At 52.7% G+C, this 22,558-nt stretch overlaps 1 protein-coding gene across 1 annotated transcript; it reads right to left on the bottom strand.

The window, feature by feature from the left end:
- Positions 1 to 881: 881 nt before the first annotated feature.
- LOC137161705 (butyrophilin subfamily 1 member A1-like) lies at positions 882 to 22,552 on the bottom strand. Its single transcript, XM_067561137.1, has 8 exons — positions 22,494 to 22,552; positions 16,205 to 16,486; positions 14,498 to 14,614; positions 12,607 to 12,639; positions 11,682 to 11,702; positions 4,979 to 4,999; positions 4,848 to 4,874; positions 882 to 1,168 (listed from the first exon to the last, which is right to left on the bottom strand). The coding sequence occupies exons 3-8, from the start codon at positions 14,583 to 14,585 to the stop codon at positions 882 to 884; spliced, it is 477 nt and encodes a 158-aa protein (XP_067417238.1). The 5' UTR covers positions 14,586 to 14,614; positions 16,205 to 16,486; positions 22,494 to 22,552.
- Positions 22,553 to 22,558: the final 6 nt, after the last annotated feature.

Raw genomic sequence — 22,558 nt, 5'->3', positions numbered from 1 at the left:
CTCTCCCCACCCTCCCCCCATCGCACTGGGACCAGCTCCCCCACAGGCTGAGGCTGCAGCGCAGAGCGGCCCGTACAGCAGGGCCCTGGCGCTCTCACCCCTGCCCCCGCGCTGCCCCCTGGGGCCATTTCAACCCCTGCCATGGGCAGAGACTCCCCCAGGGCAGGAAATGCTGGGACCTTCCCCTCGCTCACTGGCCCCGTCTCAATCACTGGGCTCCCACCCCTCCCCCTCATTTCTGCCTGAGGTTCTTCCTCCTTCAGGGGCCTCTCCCCTTCCCCCTGGTTACATCCCCCCCGAGTCTTCCTCATGTCAGCTGCGCCCTTTGCTGGCCTCTTGCTGCAGCCCCCTCCCCACCCCAACCCTCAGCCTCCACCCCTGACATTGCCCCACCCAAGCTATACACACCCTGCCCTGCCCCCAGACCAGCAGCTGGTTCCCCGCACCCACTTCTCTGCCCCTCTCCCCTCCCCCATCTGACAGGCCTGGTGCTGGGACCTGAGGGGCAGGTGGCGGGGGGCAGGTGATGCCCTTTAGACCCTCCCCTGGGCACAGGCCTGGGGGCTGCTCAGCGCTGGGAGGGGACAGTCTCTGCCGCGGGTGTCGCTGTCAGGGACAGAGATTCCCTCCGGCCTGGGCTGGGACCGGGCAGATGATCAGGGGAGCCGCGTTTTTACCCCCAGCATTGAGACCAGGATAGAAATAAGGGCGAAGCGTCCCGGAGAAGGTGTCAGTGAAAGTGAAGAGCTGGGACCTGTCAGTGACATTGTAAAATGAGACCTCGCCCGCCTCATAGTCCAGGAAAATCCCCACCCGGCTGGGCCTGACGCTCACGGGGAGGGGGTCCAGGGGGAGGTGGAGGGCCTTGTATTCCCCATCCCTCAGCACACGGCCCAGTATCCATTCCCAGGTGTGAGTGTGACCATCCCCTTCCTGCTCACAGATTCCCTACAAACCCCCAGAGCCCAGTCAGTCTTGTCTCCCACCTCCACCTCCCAGTAACGCCTCCCGCCCGGGAACCCCTCAGCGCCCAGCACACAGGAACTAGTATCAAATCTCTCAGGATTGTCGGGCAGATCCTGGCGTGTGTCTCCGAGTCTCACACGTTTCCGATCCTCAGACAGGACGAGTTTGGGATGAGCCGTGTCTGGATCCAGAGTCACGTCCACTGGGGAGAGAGTCACAGAGTCAGGGCCGGGGCAGGGGCTGGTCACGGGGATCAAAGGGAAATTAACCTGCATCCCCGTTAATCGCTGGGGGGGGGGGGTTGTTGCCCGTTAAGGGGAGTCAGGGCCCCTCTGCCCATGGGAGCGAACTTGAGGGGAAGGAGAGCAGGAGCGGGGGAGGGGTGGGGTGGGAAGGTGTCAGCGGGGGCAGGGCAGGGGAGGGCAGCCCAGGGACAGGGGAGGGGACAGGCTGATGCTGGGAGAGGCAGAGGAGGGGCAGAGGGGAGGGGCAGGCACAAGGGCAGTGGGGGGAAGGGAAGGAGCAGGCACCAGGAGAACAGAGGGGGGTGGAGGGAGGGGCAGGTCCCAGGGGGCACAGGGAAGCAAGGGAAGGAGGGGCACCAGGGGGCAGAGGGGTGTGGGGGGAGCTCCAAGGGGCAGGGGAATGAGAAGAGGGGGGGACTCTACGGGGGGCAGAGGGGAGTGAAGAGGAGGGTCAGGTGCCAGGGGGGGAGGGAGGAGGAGTGGGGCAGGCACCAGGGGCTGGCTCCAGGACACTAGAGGGGGTGAGGGAAGGGGCAGGCAGGCGGGGCAGAGGGCTCTCAATGGCAGTGGGCACACACCAGGTGGGCAAAGGGGGCTCGTGGGAAGGCGCAGGTGACAAGGTGACAAGGGGGTGAGGGGAGGGGCAGGTGCCGGGGGGCAGGGGCAGAGGGGAGAGGGGAAAGGCAGAGCCCAGGGGGCACCAGGGGAGCAAGGAAAGGGGCAGTCGTTAATGGGGAGAAAGTGAGGATAGCAGGGGTGGGTGCCAGGGGTACGGGGGGGGGGGAGTGGAGGGGCTGGCACCAGGAGGGCTGAGGGGGGTGAATGTTGGGGTGGCTGCAAGGTGGGCAGAAGGGGGGAGGGTCGGGTTCTGGGGGTAGAATGGGGGGAATGATGGGCAGGTGGGCACGGGGGGGCAGAGAGGGGTGTGGCAAAGGGCGGCCTTATGGGGGCAGAGGGTAACGCAGGGAGGGGTGGGCACCGGGGGGGGGGAAGAGGGTGGACGAGGGGAGGGGTGGGACTCTGAAGGTAAAGTGGGTGAGGTGAGGCATGGACAGCAGGGGCTAAAGTGGGGCAAAGGAAAGGGCAGGCACCAGGGGACAGATGGGGGTGAGGGTAGAGAGGGGCCCCAGGGGACCAGAGAAGTGAAGGGAGGGACTGGCAATAGGGCATGGGGGTGGGGAGTGGAGGGGCAGGGGCTGGTGGGGGATGGGGAAGGTGGCAGTGGGGAGGGGTGCGAGGGAAGGGGCAGGCACCAGGCGGCGAGGGGAGGGGCTTCAGCCATTGGATGATCAAGGGGGTGTATCAGGGGATGGGAGGAAGCGGGAACAAGTGGGTGTCAGGGGTACAAGGGGTGGGGGAGGGGTGACAGCCGGAGGCAAAGAGGGGCAAGGAAAGGGGCCTGCAACCGTGGGGCAGATGGGGGAGCAGATAGGCAGGCAGCAAGGGGGCGGAGAAGGGGCAGGCACCAGGGCCAACAAGGGGCAAAGGGTGTGGCAGATATCAGGGGGCAGAAGGGAGCAAGAGAAGGAGTTTGTGCTGGGGGGGCATATGTTGGGGGGCAGAAGGGAGGAAAGAAAGGGGCAGGTAAAAGGATGGAGGGGGGGAGGGGAGAAGCGGGTGCCCTGGGCAGAGAAGGGGGTGAAAGGAGGGTTGGGCACCAGGAAGGCAGGGGGTGAGGGACGCCATGGATGAAGGGGGGGCAGAGGGTGGTCAGGGGTGTGGGCATCAGGAGGGTAAAGGGGGAAGAGGCAGGTACTGAGGGATTGAGGGGGGTGGAGCAGAGGGTCTGACACAAGGAGGGCAGAGAGGGGAGGGGCAGATGGGGGGGGGCAGATGGGGGAGGGGGGGTAGGAGACATGGGAGCAGAGGCAGAAAGGGGAGAGGTGGATGCTAGGGGGTAGAGAGAGAGGGGTGGGCAACAGGATGCAGAGGGTGGTTGGGTGAGGGGGCAGGTGCCATAAGGGCAGGGGGTGAAGGGAGGGCAGCAGACATAGCAGGGAGGAGGGGGGTGAGGAGAAGGGCGGGAGGCAGGACAGCAGAGGAGGGTGAGGGGTGGGGTGGGCATCATGGGGCAGTGGCAGGCACCAGGTGGGCAGATGGGGGCAAGGGGAGAAGGGGGAGAGGTGGATGCCAGGGGGCAGAGGGTGGTTGGGGATGAGGGGCAGGTGCCAGGAGGGCAGGGGGTGCAGGAGGGTGGGTTCCAGGGGGCAGAGGGGGTGAAGGGGAAGGGCACGTGCCAGGGAGGCAAAGGGGAGAGAGGTGCGAAACCCCACGTCTGTCACCCCTGCTCTGGGACTCAATTTTCTCCCTGCGCCCGGCCAGATTGGCCTGAAATGTCCAGCGTTTTCTCCCCAGGCTGGAGAGCGCTGAGGGGACCTTGTAGGGGGAAGCAGTTCAGTGTCACAGGTGGGGGGAGGGATGATCAGGACTAACGTGGGGAGTGTCTACAAGTGCCGGGCATGTCTGTGGCTGTGGGACGTGGGGAGCTGTGGGGTGGTGGTGCCAGCACAGAAGGAGCCTGGATCCAGAGTTTCTGGGAGCCGCGGGGATGGGGCAGGTTGGGAGCAGGGAGTGAGATGGGGAGCTCCGGGCTAGCAGGGCCCATTCACCACCTCGCAGGCACTGGCTGTGGGGGTCACCGCCAAGGAAGGAGTAGATCTGGCGCCGTGTCCTGCTTGGCATGGTTGGTACCTGGGGCAGCCCCAGGGCAGGAACCTGCAGGGGCTGGGTGCTCTCCTGGGGTGGGCTGGGCAGACAGTGCCGCGGCGAGGGGACAGGCGGGGTATGTAGAGCAGGCAGATGTCCTGGTTTTTTGGACCTCAGAGGTGGCAACCCTAACAAGCCCCCCAGTGGTGTTTGTGTGACTCTCCTGCCTGCCCCATCTCCGCCCCCCCCTCACCCCAGCTCTGTGCGGTAAGATACCCCAGAGTGCAGGGATCCCTGGGCCAGTGGTGCTGCAATGTGTGTGCATGGCCCCTGGGCTCTCTGACCCCTGCTGGAGCTGCCCCAGACTCTCCCAGCATGCACCAGTGCACACACAGCCAGGCAGCATGCTGGGAGCAAACACACACACACACACACACACACACACACACACACAGCTCAGCCACAGCTGTCAGGCAGAAAAGGTGCCGTGTGGGCACAATTTGCTGTAACTGGGTCTGGGGAGTGTCACAAGCTGGTTATAAAAACCCATCTGCTCTTGCAATGGGGACAGGACCTTCATTGCCCCAAACCCATGAAGACACAGAACAGCTCCTGTCTGGTCATGTTATGCTAGCAACGAATTACTAAAGCCTGGTCTGAGCATGTGAATCCTGGGAAGAGAGAGCTGGGCAGTTCAGTGCCAGTTATGGACAGGTGAGAATGTCCGTCCTGCAGACCCAGCTACCGCCCTGGACAGCTGACAGCAGGGTCAGTATTTCCTCACCAATCAGCCCTTTCCCACAGGGGGCGTGTCCCTGCCCTGCAATAAACCCGGGTGTCGTCTGCCCCTTTCCATCTGCCCCAGTGACATTGCTGCTTCTAGCCTATTGAATGTCATAGGAAAATGCTTTGGGCAGGGATGGGAGCAGAGAGCCCCCAGGGGGAGGAGGGGTCTCACCCTGGATAAAATATCAGCGGGATGTACAGTACCTGCGTAGGGCGGGGTCATTCTCCACCCTGCAACCAAGCACAGACAGAGGGGTGAGAACGCCCCTGAACACAGACAGGCTGAGCAGGAGACAATGTCAGACAAGGGTGATACTGGGGGGAATGGAACTTACTGAGCTCAGCCTGGAGTTTCTCTAAAAAGAAAACAAAGAGAAACGCGTCAATATCACATTATCTCACCAGGGGAAGCGAGTCAAAAAGGCCTTAAAGCAGGGAAGTTAAAATCCTTAGACTGGCCTGGAGGCTACGTCAGCAACCAGAGCCTGGCACCCCCTGGGCAACAAAGGCATCAGCGAGGGGAGAAATACAGTAACCCCATCCGGCCACCTGGCCAGGTGCAAGAGAGTGTTAGAGCCAAACAGGGATCCCTCAGCACATGGAAAATATTAACCCTGTGAGCCAGGAGAAAGGAGCGTGCAGTGCAGCAGGTGAAGTGTGTGATGGGAATTAGGAGGCTAGAATGGAATTAGCAGAGTGAACGGCCTGAGATATAAACCAAATACCAGGGAATCATTTCAGTCTATCAGAATCTATCTGTAGACAATCGATGGGTCCCTGGTTCAGCAGGGGATAAAGGGAGCAATTGGGGAGGATAAGGACAATGCTGAGAGATTAACTGATTTCATTGCATCAGTTTTTACCACAGAGGGTGCAGGGGAGAGACCTGCCCTGGGGTGGCTCTTTTTAGGAAATAAAGATCAGAGGTTGAGATGTGAAGAGGAGATATTGGAACAAACTGATCAATGAAAGAGCCAGCAGCCACCAAGAGCAAAGGAGATCTCTCCCGCTAACATCTGCTGGGAGAGCAACGCAGCAGAGCACAGATAATCCAGGGAGGTTTTGGAGAGTGTTGTGGACAACTTTCTGGTGCAAGTGCTGGAGGAACCTACTAGGGGCCGTGCTCCTTTTGACCTGCTGCTCACAAACAGGGAAGATTTGGTAGGGGAAGCAGAAGTGGGTGGTAACCCGGGCAGCAGTGACCATGAGATGGTCGAGTTCAGGATCCTGACAAAAGGAAGAAAGAAGAACAGCAGGATACGGACCCCGGACCTCAGAAAAGCAGAGTTTGACTCCCTGAGATGGGCAGGATCCCCTGGGAGCCAAATATGAGGAGGAAAGGAGTCCAGGAGAGCTGGCTGTATTTTAAAGAAACCTTATTGAGGGCACAGGAACAAACCATCCCGATGTGCAGAAAGAATAGCAAATATGGCAGATCAACAGTTTGGCTTAACAAAGAAGTCTTCGGTGAGCTTAACACAAAAAGGAAGCTTACAAGAAGTGGAAGCTTGGTCAGATGACTAGAGAGGATATAAAAATACTGCTCAAGCATGCAGAAGTGAAATCAGGAAGACCAACGCACAATTGGAGTTGCAGCTAGCAAGGGACATGAAGGGTAACAAGAAGCGTTTCTACAGGTATGTTAGTAACAAGAAAAAGGTCAGGGAATGTGTGGGTCTCTTACAGAATGGGGGAGGCAACCTAGTGACAGATGATGTGGAAAAAGCTGAACTACTCAATGCTTTTTTTGCCTCTGCCTTCACAGACAAGGTCAGCTCCCAGACTACTGCACTGGGCAGCACAGAATGGAGGGGAGGTGAGCAGCCCTCAATGCTGCAAGAACAGGTTCAGGACTATTTAGAAAGGCTGGACATGCACGATCCACCTGGATTTCAATAATTTCCACCCCACCGTCAACCTCAGCCTGGACCAATCCACACAAGAAATCCACTTCCTGGACACTATAATACAAATAAAGGATGGTCACATTAATACCACTCTATACTGAAAACCAACTAACCGCAATAGATATCTTCATGCCTCCAGTTCCACCCCAGACACATTACACGATCCATTGTCTACAGCCAAGCCTTAAGATACAACCAGATTTGTTCCGATCCCTCAGACAGAGACAAACATCTACAGGATCTCCATAAAACATTCTTAAAACTACAATACCCACCTGGAGAGGTGAAGAAACAAATTGACAGAGCCAGATGGGTGCCCAGAAGTCACCTACTACAGGACAGACCCAACGAAGAACACAACAGAACACCACTGGCCATCACCTACAGCCCCCAGCTAAAATCTCTCCAACACATCATTAAGGATCTACAACCTATCCTAGCAGATGATCACTCACTCACTCAAACTGTGGGAGGCAGATCTATCCTTGCTTACAGACAGCCCCCCAACCTGAAGCAAATACTCACCAGTAACAGTACACCATACAAGAAGAACACTAACCCAGAAACCTATCCCTGCAACAAACCCTGTTTCCAACTCTGCCCACACATCAACTCTAGTGACACCATCACAGGTCCTAACCACATCAGCCACACCATCAGGAGCTCATTCACCTGCACATCTACTAATGTAATATATGCCATCATGTGCCAGCAATGCCCCTCTGCCATGTACCGGACTGTCACTACGCAAAAGAATAAATGGACACAAATCAGACATAAAAAATGGTAACATCCATAAACCAGTCGGAGAGCACTTCAGTCTCCCAGGACACTCTGTAACTGACTTGAAAGTTGCCATACTTATACAAAAAAACGTCAAAAACAGACTTCAGCGAGAAACTGCAGAGCTGGAACTCATCTGCAAACTTGACACAATCAGACTGGGTCTGAACAGGAACTTGGAATGGTTCTCTCATTACAAGAAGTAATTGTCACTGTTCACACATTCTCACCTCCAAATCTGTGGTTGTGAATAGGCCTCAGCTACTCTAACTGAATGGACTTTGCTTATACCTACCTTCCCCAACTGTTGGTCCTTACCCTTGGATGTATATATATACCTCCAATCTGATTTCTATTCCTTACATCTGATGAAGTGGGTTACAGCCCACGAAAGCTTATGCCTGCAGAAATTAAATTTATTAGTAAGATCATTGCCAGAAGATTGAGGGAAGTAATTATTCCCCTCTATTTGGCTCTGGTGAGGCCTCATTTGGTGTACTCTGTCCAGTTTTGGGCCTCCCACTACAGAAAGGATGTGGACAAATTGGCAAAAGTCCAGCAGAGGGCAACAAAACTGATTAGGGGGCTGGAGCACATGACTTATGAGGATAGGTTGAAAGAACTAGACTTGTTTAGTCTTCAGAAGGGAAGAATGAGGGAGATTTGTTAGCAGCACCTGAAGGGGGGTTCCAGTGAGGATGGAGCTAGGCTGTTCTCAACAGAACTAGGAGCAATGGTCTCAAGTTGCAGTGGGGAAGGTCTAGGTTGGATATTAGGAAAAACTTTTTCACTAGGAGGGTGGTGAGAAACTGGAATGGGTTACCTAGGGAAAATCTCCATCTTTAGAGGTTTTTAACCTGCGCTGACAAAGCCCGGATGATTTAGCTCAGGTTAGTCCTGCTTTGAGCAGGGGGTTGGTCTAGATGACCTCCTGAGGTTCCTTCCAACCCAAATCTCTCATTAAAATCAGCTGCTATTCTGGAGACTCGGAGGTTTGGGAATGTTGTAGCCAGCTTTAAATTTGGTAGGAGTGATCCTGAGAATTACAGCCCAGTGAGCCCAGTACCTGCTGAACTGACTGAAACAATAACTAAAATAGAAATCTAAAACAGCTCTATGATAAAGATAGGATAAGGTCTGACTAGCAGAGCTGGAAAGGAAACCTGTGTCCCACTAATTTATTAAATTGCTTTGAGTATGTCAGTAAAATAATGCACAAAGGAGAACCCAATGGCATATTTTACATGGACTTTCAAAAAGCCTTTAACAAAGTTCTTCACAAAAGGTTATTAAGAAAACTAAGTCATCATGGGGGGAGGGGCAAAGCATTGGATCAGAAACCAACTAAAAGACAGAAAACAGAGAGTAGGAATAAATGGTAAATGTTCATATAGAAAAAGGTTAGCAGTGGGGTCCTGCAATGTTGGCTATTAGGACTGCTGCTGGTTAGACTATTTATCAGTCACTCGGTAAAAGTGATAAGATGAGAGGTGGCAAAATCTGCAGATGACATATAATTATTTAGGTCAGACAAGACCAGAGAAGACAGAATTATTTCAGAGGGACCAAGCCTGGCTAACATGACGACTGATGAAATTCAGTGTTGATCAGTGTACGGGAAGGCGCATTGCAGGAACAATTAGAGCTATTCAGACAGGTTATAGAGCTCGAAATTAACTGTAACTACTCAGGAAAAAGGCCCAGGCATCACTGTACACAGCTCCATGAAGATCTCTGCTCAATGTCCAGCAATGTTTTAAAGAATGAAGAGTTAGGATGCAGCAGAAGGAACAGGATAGAAAAAGTTTCTTACACACTCCCTCACCTGGGCACCGTGTGCAGGGCTGGTCACACCATCTCTGAACAGATAACACAGAGATGGGCAATAACAATGATTAAAGCCTGAAGGCAAGTTCATAGAATGAGTGATTTTAAAGGTGGGACATTTTAATTGAGATGGGAGATTTGACAGAGAAATACAAAACAGCAAGTGAGAAAGAGAAATTGGGTGCTCAGACCTTTCTTCTTTCCTAAGACAAGAACAAGAGGACACTCAAATTGAAAAGCAGCAGATTTCAAAGTATAAGAGGAAATGCTGTTTTTATAGGATGCACAATTAACCTGTGGAACAACTTGCCACAAAATAGCCTTGAGGCCAAGTCATTAGCAGGAGTAAAACGAAAGGACGTTTACATGGTAATGAGAACATACAGATTTATACTGAGTAGGATGAAAATAAAACAGACAAGCAAAGAAAAAAACCCAAATGAAGAAAGGATTCAGAAAGGTGCAGACATTGATATGGAAATGTGAGTATCCAGAGTTATCACCGCTCTCAAAAACACAGGCATTCTGGATGGGAGAGACGCTCCCTCCTGCGTCATGGCACAAGGCAAAAGCTAACTGAGCGGGGTCAGGAGGGAACTTTCCCTGGGGGCAGGTCAGTCCATCAATGGCCACTAGGGTTTCTTGCACCTTCTCCTGAAGCAGCCAGTGCTGGGATGGCCACTGTCAGAGGCAGGATCCCGGATCAGATGGGCCCGGGTCTGATTTACTCTGGCAGCTCCTGTGTTCTTATAAGCTTCCATTGGAGAGTCTGATACAGCACAACACTTGCACACGCTGAACAGGGCTGGATTCACTCATGGGCCTAAAGTCCAGCATGTGCTTAACTATCCCGCTGAATCGGGGCCTTAATGAATCCATGTTAAAAACCTGTTTAAATAATTATCCCCAAATCAAACCAGCTTCTTTAAAGATGAAGCTCTTGTGAAAATCAACTATTATTATTGGCTGAGGGAAGGGAAGTCCCACACCCAACCCGATGGCATTTCTGTCTGTCTGTGTGTAATGTGATAACTTTTGAAAACCATGTCCCATCTGCTCCAAAGCTTCAGGGCATGTTTTAGGCATCAGTGGACAGAGCCTTCCTGATTTTGGTGAAAAATGGAAAACTTTAAAGCCTGATTTCCACTAAAATCTCAGGACACAGGGTGAGGCAGGGACCTCAGGGTTAGGATTAGGGTTCAGGATGAGGGCAAAGGGTCCCTAATCCCACTCCAGCCATCCTCCAGACAGGTTTCTCATCCCCAGTCCAGCCAGACCCCTCCCCTCCCTGACCCCAGCCCCGCTCAGAACCCGACTGATTTTGGTGAAAATCAGAAAATGGAAAAGTCGGATTTTACTGGAAATAGATTTTCTATTTTCACCCAAGTCGCTATGGATCTGCCCAGAGTGGGGGTGGGGTGGGGATGGGACCTGGCCACAGGGGGGCTGAGGGCTTGTCCTGGGGGTGCAGCTCTGCCTACATGAGTAACAAAGTGGGTGCCCCGCCCTGTATTACAGCTGTGCCTAGAGGCCAGGCCAGGCCAGTGCTGGGCTCTGCACAGACGTGGAGCAGTCGCCAGTCCCTGCCCCGAAGAGCTGCCAGTCTAACCAGACACGACAGGCCCAGGGCGGGGGAAGGGGCAGGACATACAAGCAGAGTGAGCAGAGCGAAGGTGCCAATGGCACGTCCCTGCCACCCTTTAACAATCACACTGAGCTGGGCAGGGGGAGGGGATGAGCTACACGGAAAGGGAGGGGGAGGGGAGCAGGATGGGGGTGGGGGAGGTTGGGGTAACAGGACTGGGTTTGAGGGGGTCGGAGCCGGCAGCCAATCAGCACAGAGAGAAGATGGGCGAGTGACACTGTGACCAGCAGCGTGATGACATCATCAGCCACCGCATCCCTGCCACCTTCTGCCTGCCAGGGGCACCCCGGGGGTGTGAAGTGCTGCAGCAGCTCCTAGCATGGGCACGTCGCTGGGACACGGTTGCAGAGTGACCCCAAACCTGCTCCCTCCCCCGCCGTGTGGGAACAATAAACCCCTGGGTTCAGTGCGTGGGGCTGGGCAGGCCCGGCCATGGCGGGGGGCAAAGGGGCAATTGCCCAGGGGCCGGTGATTTAAAAGGGCCGAGGCAGAGGGATCGATATCATGGGCCACGGGTGAAGCTTCCCCTTGGGGAGGCTTGTTCCCCGGCCTGCCTCTTCTGCTCATCGACCTGCCCTCACTCAATCCCCACCTGCCCCAGACCCCGTCTTCCGTCCTCATCCCTTCCCTCTTGGCCTGCTGGCCCCCACGTCCCTCCCTCCTCCACCCACTGGGCGAGCCTCCGCCCTGCAGCTACTTTCTTGCAAAGTCCCTCATCCCACCCCCACCCCCACCCCTCTTGAGTCCCTTTTCTCTTCCACAGCCCCCCTTCCCCACTCAGCCTCTCAGCCGCCATGTCCCTCCCCCCACCATCAACTTGTGACAAAGTCTGAGATTCCCCCTCCACATCCCACTGAACCAAGGGACTGACCGTACCTTTCTCTGCCAGATGCGCCGCTGCAAGTCAATGACAGGAGAGGGGTGTTACAAGGGAGAAGATTTAACTTCAATTAGTGCAAATTCACAGAGTCATTTTTCTGCTGGTAGAAGCTAGAACACACACAGGGCTCTGCCCAGCTATTCCCGCTGCCAGCGTTATACTGGGGACACAGCGCCTAGTGCAGTTAAATCGCTGAGTAAATGGCTGTCTCCTGTCCCTATCGGCTGAGTGAAGGGAGGCCCCACACTGAACTCGATGGTGTTTCTGTCTGTCTGGAATGGGCATGTTCTAGCCATCACTGGGCAGAACCCTAGTGATTTTGGGAAAAACTGGAGAACTGTAAAAGCCTGATTGCCACTAACATCACTGTTAGATCTCTCCGGATACGGGGTGAGGCCATGACCTCAGGATTAAGACAGGGTTTAAGGTGAGGGCAAGGTTAGGGTTAGGGTCAGAAGGCCACTCGTCCCACTCCACTCAGCCCCTCCAGCTGGATTTCTTGCCTCCTGTTCAGCCAGCCCCTGCTCACCCCAGTATTCCAGTGAGGCCCCTTGCTGCCCGCTGTGGTCAAAGCCCTATTGATTTGGGTGAAAATCAGAAAAACCTGATGCAAGGGCAGGTTCTGGGAGGGGGCAGCAGGGCAATGGCCCAGAGACTGACTTCCCTACTACCAGCTCAGATTGCAGAGTCTCTAGGGCAGTAGTTTTCAACCTTTTGTCATTTGTGGACCTCTACAAAATGTCAAATGGTGGGGCAGACCATTTTGGAAATCTTAGACAGTCTGCAGCCCTCCAGGGATTTGTGGAGCACAGATTGAAAACCACTGCTCTAGTGGGTGAAAGGATGAGAGGTGAGATACTCCCCTTCATATTTATGGGGATCACCATTACGTCAGTTACTATAAGTGGCCCAGACACTGACCTTTCTCACTCTCCAGTTCCGATTGCAGCGTCTCTAGAGGGAGAAAAGGGTGAGAGGTGAGATTTCATTCTGTCATGTTTATGGTGAAGTTCCTGTTATTGTTTAATGAAGCTGGGCTGTCGTTACGAAATAGAGAAACAAATAGACGGACACATGGAGAGACACAGATGGGTCCCTGTGGAGGTCCCTGCACTCCCATCCTAGGCCAACTCCTGATTTTGGGGATGGTACCTGCCCCCTGGTCCCAGTGACACACAGGAACAGCTCCCTGTAAGGCCAGACTAGTTGGAAGGTGCCCAGCTAAGAACACAGTGGAGGTGCCTTTCTTTAGCTGGGTGCTCAGCTCAGCATGAGCCGGGGAGGAGGGTGTGGATGGACCCTGCAGGCATCACCTCTAAGCTCAACTCTCCCACACGGAGCTCGCCCACGGGGTGTGTCAGCCTGGGATACAAACACTGCAGGAAATGGAGGTAGCGTCATGTCTGACAGTCACTTCTGAGCACAGCCTGAGCTAGACCATCTGTGCCCCAGTGCGAGCAGCGTCTCAGGGCAGCCGTGCAAATCCGGAGTGAGTGTGTTTTGTTACAGCACTCCTAGCCAGACCGCACAGCCGTGCAAATCCAGAGTGTGTGTGTTTTGTTACAGCACTCCTAGCCAGACCGCACAGCCGTGCAAATCCGGAGTGTGTGTGTTTTGTTACAGCACTCCTAGCCAGACCACACAGCTGTGCAGCTGGGGCAGAGAATTCTCTCCAAGGCCCGTGAAACAAGACAGTGACAGTTAATTGTTCTGAATTGTTAGTGTTTGGAAATGAGCCCAACATAGCTCTCTGTGGGCACGTAGACACATTGTACATACAACTCGAAATGAGATAATCCCTGGCACCTAAACATGGGCTCAATGCGCATCCTGTATCTATTCAAACCACAAATTAACCAGTTCAAACCTGGTGCTGACAGTGTGGGAAGGTGACAGGTCTAAACACACAACATCCAGTTCCAACTTTCACATCCAGCTTGACTGGAAAATCATTTTAACAGACATTTCCACTTCCCAGTTCTTCCTACACTTGTAAATTTCTACATAAAGTTCACAGCACTTCAGGGAAGAAAAACCCTCTGGGTGGCACTTTCAAAGGTACCTTAGGGGTTTACACACCAGTGCTCATTAATTTGAACAAAACCTGAGTATTCAGACCCCTTAGGAAGCTGTGAAACCCCAGCTCCCTATAAACACAGAGATCACTGAAGGCCAATTTCTGCCCTTTGCGACCAGACAAAAAACTCCAGCTGAGCTCTTACACTGCAGTAGAGAGTTCATTGCCCTGTTCCTGCCGCAAGATCTCAGGCTGAGCCAATCTTAGTGTAGAGAAGGTAACTGTTACCCTTTCCATTTGCACAGCCATTACTTTGCCCACCCACAGCTCCTATTTACCTAGACGGGGACAAGAGGGGATCCATGCACAGACTGAGGGGCAGAACTGGGCCTTAAGAATCACCTTGTCTCCTCCTACTTTGCTTTCTGGTTTTCCTGCAAGCAGCCCAATTACACGTGTCGGAGCTCCAAGCCCAGCTCACTGAGCCTCACGTTTGTGTTTCAGCTGGAGCAGGGCTGACCCCACGGAATAGCTCAGAGTCACATTCCATCGGGTGCCTTGGTGAGAGCCGAAGGGGTGAAACCACTTGATGCTTCTCAGTTCAAATGTCCAAAAGTCATAATTTATTCAGCTCCCCCTTCACCCTCAGCCCAGCTCCACTGCCTGAAACTCCTCCGGACATTAAAAAAAGCCACTTAATCCCTGTCTCTCTGCTTTTGGTTTTAAATCTGTCTGTCTGTCTGTCTGTCTCTCTCTCTCTTGTCCCCTCAAGTCACCCCACCCCTGTTATTTTACCTTTCGCTCTGTGTTGCCTCCAGAAGCAGTAACTGGCCAGGGGAAAGAGAACAGCCAGGAGAGCCAGGATCTCCCCCAGAGCCACCATCCCAGGACTGATCCTCGGGAAAAACAGCTCTGCAAGAGAAAGTGTCATTGACTAGTTGGGAGCAAACACATGCAGGATGAAGGCAGGACACTTGACAATGGTGACCAGGACAGTTAAAAGAATCTCACAGGGAAATATACAGTGAGATGTGGCTCCTTTGTGCTTTATTATGAAGCCAATGAAAGTCCAAGCTTTAGTCTTCTTACTGACTATGGTTAACTCATGGGAGGAGGTGTGTTGGGGACAGGGAGAGGGCAGGGAGGAGCTCTGCTATGCTGCATCCATCTTCATCCACCCCTGGCCTATGTTGAAGCGAGCCGGCCTTCCTTCACTTCCCTAGGCTGCTCTGACTGACCCCAGGGCTGCAGTCGGTGCAGACTGGCCCTCAGGATCAGAGCTGTGACCAGCTTCCTGACACCCTGACTCCCTGAGCTCAGAGAAGCTCAGCTACATGACAGAGTCCGACCTAAATATGTGAATGAAGGATTTTAATAAAAACAAAACTAGGGCCTGGAAATTCTGAGTAAAAATTCCTCCAGATTCCTGTTGCCTGGACCCTGGAGCAATGGCTGACTAGCAAGCCCTTTACTAAGTGATCAGTGTGGTGTATTGAAACTGTGCATAAATTACAAGCTGTCACTTTAAATCCAGAAGGGATTCCTGGTCCTGCTTGCAGGCTAAGGGGCTCTGTAGGGAGCGTGCTGCTGGGTCCTCTGCAGTCAGTCTGCAAAGAGCCAGCCTAGAGCAGGGTGGGCTGAGTTCTGCTCCTCTGCCTTAGGGAGCAGCCTGCTTTGTCTCTCTCTGTACTTGGCTGTGGTGTGGTAGAGTTCTGGATTCTTAGAAGTAAAGCAGTGTTACATTGCAGCCTGCCAAGAAGAGTGTTTATGTTTTGTTTTACACTCTCCATGTGTACACTGTGAACATAACAATCAGATAATCCTGGGCATATCATAGACTAGACAGCAGAGCTGCACTTTGAGACCTGAGATGAATAGTGCTTTACAACTGCAACATTTTTATTATTATAAAGATGAAATATTCTATATTAAGGAAGTGGTTTGGTAGCTAATAATACCTAAAATCAAGATCAAAGTACACTATGGCATTGTTAGTGTATGTAGCAGGGTCCACACAGACAGTGAGGCACGGCAGGCTAGAGTGAGGCAGATTTACACCCCAGCTTCCTGTGAACTAACTGTTCCTGTGGACAAACCCTGACTCTGCTCACACGCTGCAGAGCCCAGCTCTAGCCCATGAATAGGACCTAGAAAACCCCAATCCCAACCCCCATTCCTAAATTGACAGTTTGCAATTCCAGCATAATCCTCACTGCACCACAGGGCCAAAGGAGAATTCCCTCCCCCTCCCCCACAGAGAAGAGATGATCACTGGATACGGAGCAGCTCTGAGAATCTGGCCAATGGCGGCCCAGCCTGCAAAGTCCTAAACACCCTCAGCTCCTGCTGGAGGCACAGAGCATTGAGGCTGCTCAGGATTTACAAGAAGCGCTCGGCACCTTGAAGGTTCAGGCCAATAATGAGAAGATACAATTTTAAATACCCTCCACTAATGTCTTCACCATCTCAATCTATCCACGTGCGGCTTGGACGGGCACTGACCTGCTATGGAAATCTCTGACTCCCTCTCCTGGTTGAGTCGGGGATTCCTGACAGAGCAGGACACTTTCCGGTTGGACTCCTCTGTTAGAACAATGGCAATCTCTGTCTGAAACAGGCCATTGGCCTCTTGGGATATGTTTACAGAGGTTGATGGTAAGAGCTGCCCCTGGAGATCTCTCCACAGCACCTCGGGCTCTGGGAACCATCCAGACGATCGACACACAACCCGGATCCCTCCGTCCTGATGTCCTTCCACAGAGATGGCAGGAGCAGAGCCCAAACCTACAGAAGAAATGAATGAACTTGTGATGACCCTACAGAGCCCACTAATGACCAAAATGTTTTCCCACTATTATTAAAGCCATTTCCTATTAAACTAGTAACTGACTGTGAGCCCCTGGGTGTGGCTGATTAGCTAAACTGGCCAGATTCCAATTTGACATACAGTAAAATTAATGTTAATGTCAGGGCTGTTTGTAGGGCCACAGATAGATAAAAATGAATTTAATTTATTGTACAAATGCATTTTATTTTACTGAATCAATAACATACACTCATTCATTCATAAAACAGTGCGAATTGATTCATTCATAAAACTGCGCAGTGCACGTATTAAGAGACGCTTGGTAGAGCCTCTTTCATTGGTTCGCCGAGAAAGCCGTTCCTGTGTTGGATGAGTTTCCACTGACAAAGCCGTCTTCAAGTCACTTGCTTCTTGTCCCTCCACAGTTTAAGTCATTAGTTGTCCTTCCGCTATTTTAGTTTTATAGCCATATAAGTTGCCTTTAGAGTCTCTATTCTTTAATATTGTGTATCTATTCTTTGCTGTTGTAACTAAAGTAACTCTTTTTAATAACTTGTCCTGTCACATTGTAACCAATGTCCGAGGGGACTCCACATTGTAAATTGTAACTCCATCTTGAATAATGTACTCCATTTTATATTCTTCATGAAACTTCCTCTAGGTGTATAATGTGTAACTTCATTTCAATGTGTGAACGAGATGTGTGAATGAAGGGAGTGTGTGATGGGATCAGTCTCCAATGCCAGCCTGGCCTGATGATGAAATGCAAGTACCGCCTTAATGGCTGAAGAATGCAAACAAATCCCTGAAAAACGAAGAAGGAGGATCCATCCCAGAGAGAAAAGAACAAAGTATAATCAAGACAAGATGAAAGTCATGCCTGCAATTGACTGATGATCAATGATCACACAGGAGCCCTGAGGCAGCGTGACACAGTGGAACTCATAGACTCACATCAAAATTAAAACCTATGAAAGAATGGGTGGGATTGTAAAGCTTTGGGTATGTTCTCCATAGTATCAAAGGGTGTCGGTGCGTGCCCGATGGAGACCTCACTCTCCCTCGTGCCCGGCGTCCCTGGCCAGGTAGCTGCCATGAACTGTGAACACCAGCTACAAATTCAAGCCACAATCTCCAGCAATGATCAGGGCTGATAACTATACCTGATGAACTGCAGAACATTTGGTGTGTGTGTGTGTGTAGGTACTAGATAATAGCTATTAACATAATTGTGTTTTTTCATAATAAACATGGCATATTGCCTTGTCCCCTAAAAAGATCTTGTGTATTTCTATTCACATAACATGTTCTATACATAAACTTGCTCCTGTTTAGTTAAAGTGGTTTAGTTAAACTAGTGCAAACCCCTGGGTGGACCCTTTTTAATCAAGAAGGAATTAACTCAAGCTAAATTAATACAAAACATTTCCAAACCATTTAAGAGTGTCCCCATATGGTTTTGCACTACTTCACTGAAACCAGTGCACGTGTGTGTGTAGACAAGCCTTAAATTAATTTACTACCAAAAACTTTGTTACTGGGGAATTCAGGTTGCCTTGGCAGTGCCTCCTTCCCTTCCAAAGGTGTGAATTCAAACTGATCTGGTAATTGCTGCTGCAGCTGCTGTGCGGAGAAGGCCTTAAGCTGTTTGGAAATTTCACACAGACGAACCTCCACGGAGCAGTAGAGAAGGGACACGTGTCTGGGGCCTTCCCCGCTCAGGATTCTTTTTTTTTTTAAACTGTGTGTTGTTTTTATGTAAACACATAATGAACAACACAGACAGGTACAAATAATGCAAAAAATGCACTAGATGGAAGTAGCAGATAAATATCAAAACACAACATTCATTATTCACAAAACCTGGTTCGATGAGGTCTGACCCTACTTCCACACACACACAAACACACACACACACACATAGAGCCTCATGTGAGCTGGGTTGGGGGGGGTGGGGCTTGTCTATCAAGATCTGAGGCCTTCTTTCTGCCCCCATGTGCACCAGGATGTGGAGAAGCCCTATCCTCTGCCCTGCTGGGTGTGGTGAGGAGGAGCTGAGGAGGTGCACGCTGGGATCAGATGCCAAAAACACACTATGCTGGGACTGGGGTAAGGTGCTGAGAATGGGCATGACTGATGCACATCACCAGCTCTGCAGCACTGGGGAGGGGGGAGGAGAACACCCTCTGCCATGAATGGAGCAGTTCACACCTCTCAGAGCCACGGTTTAAGGCTGTATTTATCTCCACTGGGGTAGCCTCATTAAACTGGGAACATCTAATTAGGATGAACAGGTCACAGGGCTCACCTCACTGAGGTTCCGATACTGGAGATGGCTGGGCTGACCCCTTCCCTCCTCCTCTCTTTATCCTGCCTAGACAGCCGCCTTTCAGCATTACCCTGTGCTGAGGAATGAGGATCTGGATACAGCAAAGCAGTTGCTGATGGTTAATTCCAGACAGTGTTATGGCGAGCACCAGCTCTGCTTCAGTTCAGATTGCAAAGACTTTTCTGTTTAAAGGAAGATTCTTCTAAGTACTCTGAAATCTGCAGGCACACCCGGGTTGTGGTAAAGTTTGCTGTGACTTGTAGGGGGGCAGGGCTGGGAATGATCCAAATGCGGAGTCATTTGAGCAAAAGATTCCCAAGATACAGACCCTGAGAAAATCCAGCCTTTCAGAAAGTTCCCAGATTGTAGTAATTTTGAAGTTTGAAACTCACCCTGGGAAGAAATCTGCGAGTGACCTGTGAACATGTGGGGGGAAACTCAGACTATGTCAAGGTAGGTGGATGATTTCTTTGTTTTTCTGTTTTGAGATATAATCTGCATACAGCAGATAATTCAGAAGACGCTGAAACTATCTTTGAAAAGACAATAAATTGCACATGCAAACTTTGCTGGGGGCGGGTGATCGGGATGGCAGAGGAGACGGGAATGGGGGAGAGGGAGAGGGCTGCAGCAAGCAATGTGGGTATTAGGGGAGGGGGATGAATTGGAATGGCTGGTAGGGGAGAAAAGAAGGGATGGGGCCTTGTAGGAAGGCGCAGTGGCCTTCCTCTGAGCCTGGGCCCGCGGAAGGGCTGCAGGCACCCAAACCTACTCCAGACTGGCCGGCAGCCCAGTCTGCCCGGCAACCAGACAGCTGGGCCTCGATAGGTCCTGCCGGGCGGCCAACCCAGCAGCAGGGGGGCGGAGCCTTAGGGAGTGCAGCAGCTATAAAAAGCAGGCCCTACAGCCCAGAAAGGAGAAGGCTGCCGGCGGAGACAGACGCGCTGCCTCGCCGGCTGGGCAAGGGGCTGAACCGTGCCAGACTACTGCCGCAGGTAACCCCCTCCCGGCCTTGCGGCCCCAGCGACCCACCTCTAAGGCCTGGGTTGGGCCTCCGGGCCCTCTGGACTGGCCGAGGTCTCCAGACCCGAGGCGCCGGGTCCAGCCTCAGGGACGAGCCATCTGAACCAGAGAGCTGGGAGTTCCGCCCAGAAGCTGATCCAGACCTGGAAGAGCTGCCAGACGCCCAACCCCTGGAGACAGGATCTGACCTGGAGGAGTTGCTGGAGGCTGGACCGTACCCCCAGCCCAGTGACCTGGAGGAGCTACCCCTCGCTGAGGAGCTTCCCAACTTACCCCCCGTTGACGCAGAAGGACTGACTGGCCTACCCCATGCGGTATACCCCGATGACCCTGAGGAGCCGACGGACAAAGGTACTGGGGAATCCGGGGAGGAAGGAGCCCAGGGACAGCCAGAGGCGTGGCTGTACTAGGGGTAACGCCCAGTTGGCGTGTTGCGGCAGGAGCCCTGCCGACTGAGTGGCAACACCCGTGCCACTGCTAGGGCCCTGGGCTGGGACGCAGTGGAGTTGGTTGGGCCTGCATCCCCCTCCCCTCCCCCCTGATCCTTGTCAATCCCCAAAAGGGAAATAGCCTCTGCCGCCCGCTAAACTCGAGCCACTGCTCCTTGCTCGCCCGCCCTGCCTGAGGGCCGGGGCGAAAGACTCCTTGCTCACCCGCCCTGCCTGAGGGCCGGGGCGAAAGACTCCTTGCTCGCCCGCCCTGCCTGAGGGCCGGGGCGAAAGACTGAAAAACTAACATTCCCCTGTCTTGTAGGAAGGCGCAGTGGCCTTCCTCTGAGCCTGGGCCCGCGGGAGGGCCGCCAGGACTGAACCGGGCAGGAGCCCGTCCTACAGGCCTCCTCAGGTGAGGGGAAGGAGAGGGACGGGGGGATGTGATATTGTGAGGGATGGCAGTAAAAGTTGTGGGATTTGTGGAGCCTTTCCCCTCTGCAGGGCTCTGAGCTCCCTTTTCTGCTCCCTGCATGTCCTGGGATCGCGGGGCCTGCCCCTTGTGGAGTGTCTAAACCCCTCATGTGATCTGTGACCAAGGGGGTGGGATGAGGGGGGGCTGAATGTGGTGAAAATGTGAATGTGTGAAATGCAGGAAATGAATAGTTAAAATACACATCACGCCTGTGTGGGGGTGGGGGGCTGGCAGAGTGTGGAGGGAGGGGGAGTTGGATTGGGGGGCCTACAGCATGGCTGGGAAGTCTGGCTGGAACAGGAGTGGGGGCCCAGCTAGGCATGGCTGTTGGGGTGAGGAGCACAGCTCAGGGTGAAGCTCAGGCTACATAACCCAGGCAGTGTCTGGTCCACCAGTGCGCTGCTGCCTGTGATGTGTGCACCAGAAATGTAGGGCAGAGGGGGAGGTACATGTGTGGGACAGGGCAGGAGGTGGAGAAGGAGCCAGACACACCAGTCTTCTCTTACATGGTGCAAGTAGCTGCTGTACAATAAAACAATCAGGTGCTGGGACGGACCTTAGAGTGACAAAACCTTGGTTAGCGCAGAGTTCAGGATGCCTGGTGATATTATCTCTTGCCCTTCCAGAGTGCTGAGGTCAGCAAAACTCCGACCTCTGAAAACCAGGAAATCCATAGTGAAGATAAATACCTCAACAACCTTAACTCTGCCCATTTGGAGCTGGCAATAACCACTGGGAATTGGCTGCATGCACTAAGGCTACTCTCACGGGATTGAGTGTAGCTGTAATAACTTGTGGAGGGATTATTCGGCGTGCACTGGCAGAGCTGTCCCTGTGACATGTGGAAACATGGAGGTATACCGGGAGGGATCAATCATGCTTCATTCCAGCGCTGAGTTGTGCAGGTTGTGTCAGTAGTAGGGCACAGACTTCTTTCCATGGGGATTGTCAGCAGCCTGGTGTCAGATATGGCTTGGTGAGGGGCCAGTGAAGGCACCGTCCCAGAAGGAATCCTCAGGGCAAGGGTGATGGGGTGGGAACATTTTACAAGCCAGGGGTGGTTTGTGCGGAGCAGGCTCAGTGTTTGAGTGTAGAGCAAGTGTTCGCTGCACCTGCCCTGAACCTCATGGCACGGCTGGTTACAGAACTAGCTGCACTTCTCTCCCCTTTCTGCTCTCTCTGGCAGCACCTTCAGGGGTCAGGCCTCCTACCTCTCCCTGCCCTGGGGGCAGGGAATTCCTCAGTTTCTCCACTTTTAGCCCAGGCTCTGGGCTACAGCACCCTGCGTATCACCCACTGTTACCCTGCGGGTGCCAGACAGGAGCCAAGATCAATCCCAGCTGGTGACATCAGTGTGTGGGGGGATCAGCCATTGATCTGCCCCAGGTGTGCACAAAAACTGTTGTGATAAGCACATGTTAATGTCACGGGACTGTTTAGGGGTGTTTGTGTATCTCATTAACCCCTTGCTCTAATTAACTTAAATTTGGACCACTTATCCTACCCCAGACTCCAATGAGTCACAACAATTTTCAAGACGATAGGAGTATGTGCATGGATTTCAGAGACCTTAGAAAAACTGGTTGTTAAACAGTAAACTAGAATCAACCTTACCCAGAGCAGAGCTACCGACCCACCATAACGGGAAAAATCATGTATCTCGCCATGAACCCTCTGACTCCACTTATTACCCTGTTTAACACATTAAAACATCAGCAGAAGTTACTGACCTGCCACCTGCAGTTCCAATAAAGCTCCTTCATAAGAGATACCGGACTGAAATAAACACATGTAC

This window comes from Emydura macquarii, unplaced genomic scaffold (assembly GCF_026122565.2).
Source record: "Emydura macquarii macquarii isolate MOO-44397 ecotype Brisbane River unplaced genomic scaffold, CSIRO-AGI_Emac_v2 contig_2368, whole genome shotgun sequence".
Classification (NCBI taxonomy): Eukaryota; Metazoa; Chordata; order Testudines; family Chelidae; genus Emydura; species Emydura macquarii.
The sequence above is the reverse complement of the archived record's forward strand: the minus strand, read 5'-3'. Positions and strand labels throughout refer to the sequence as shown.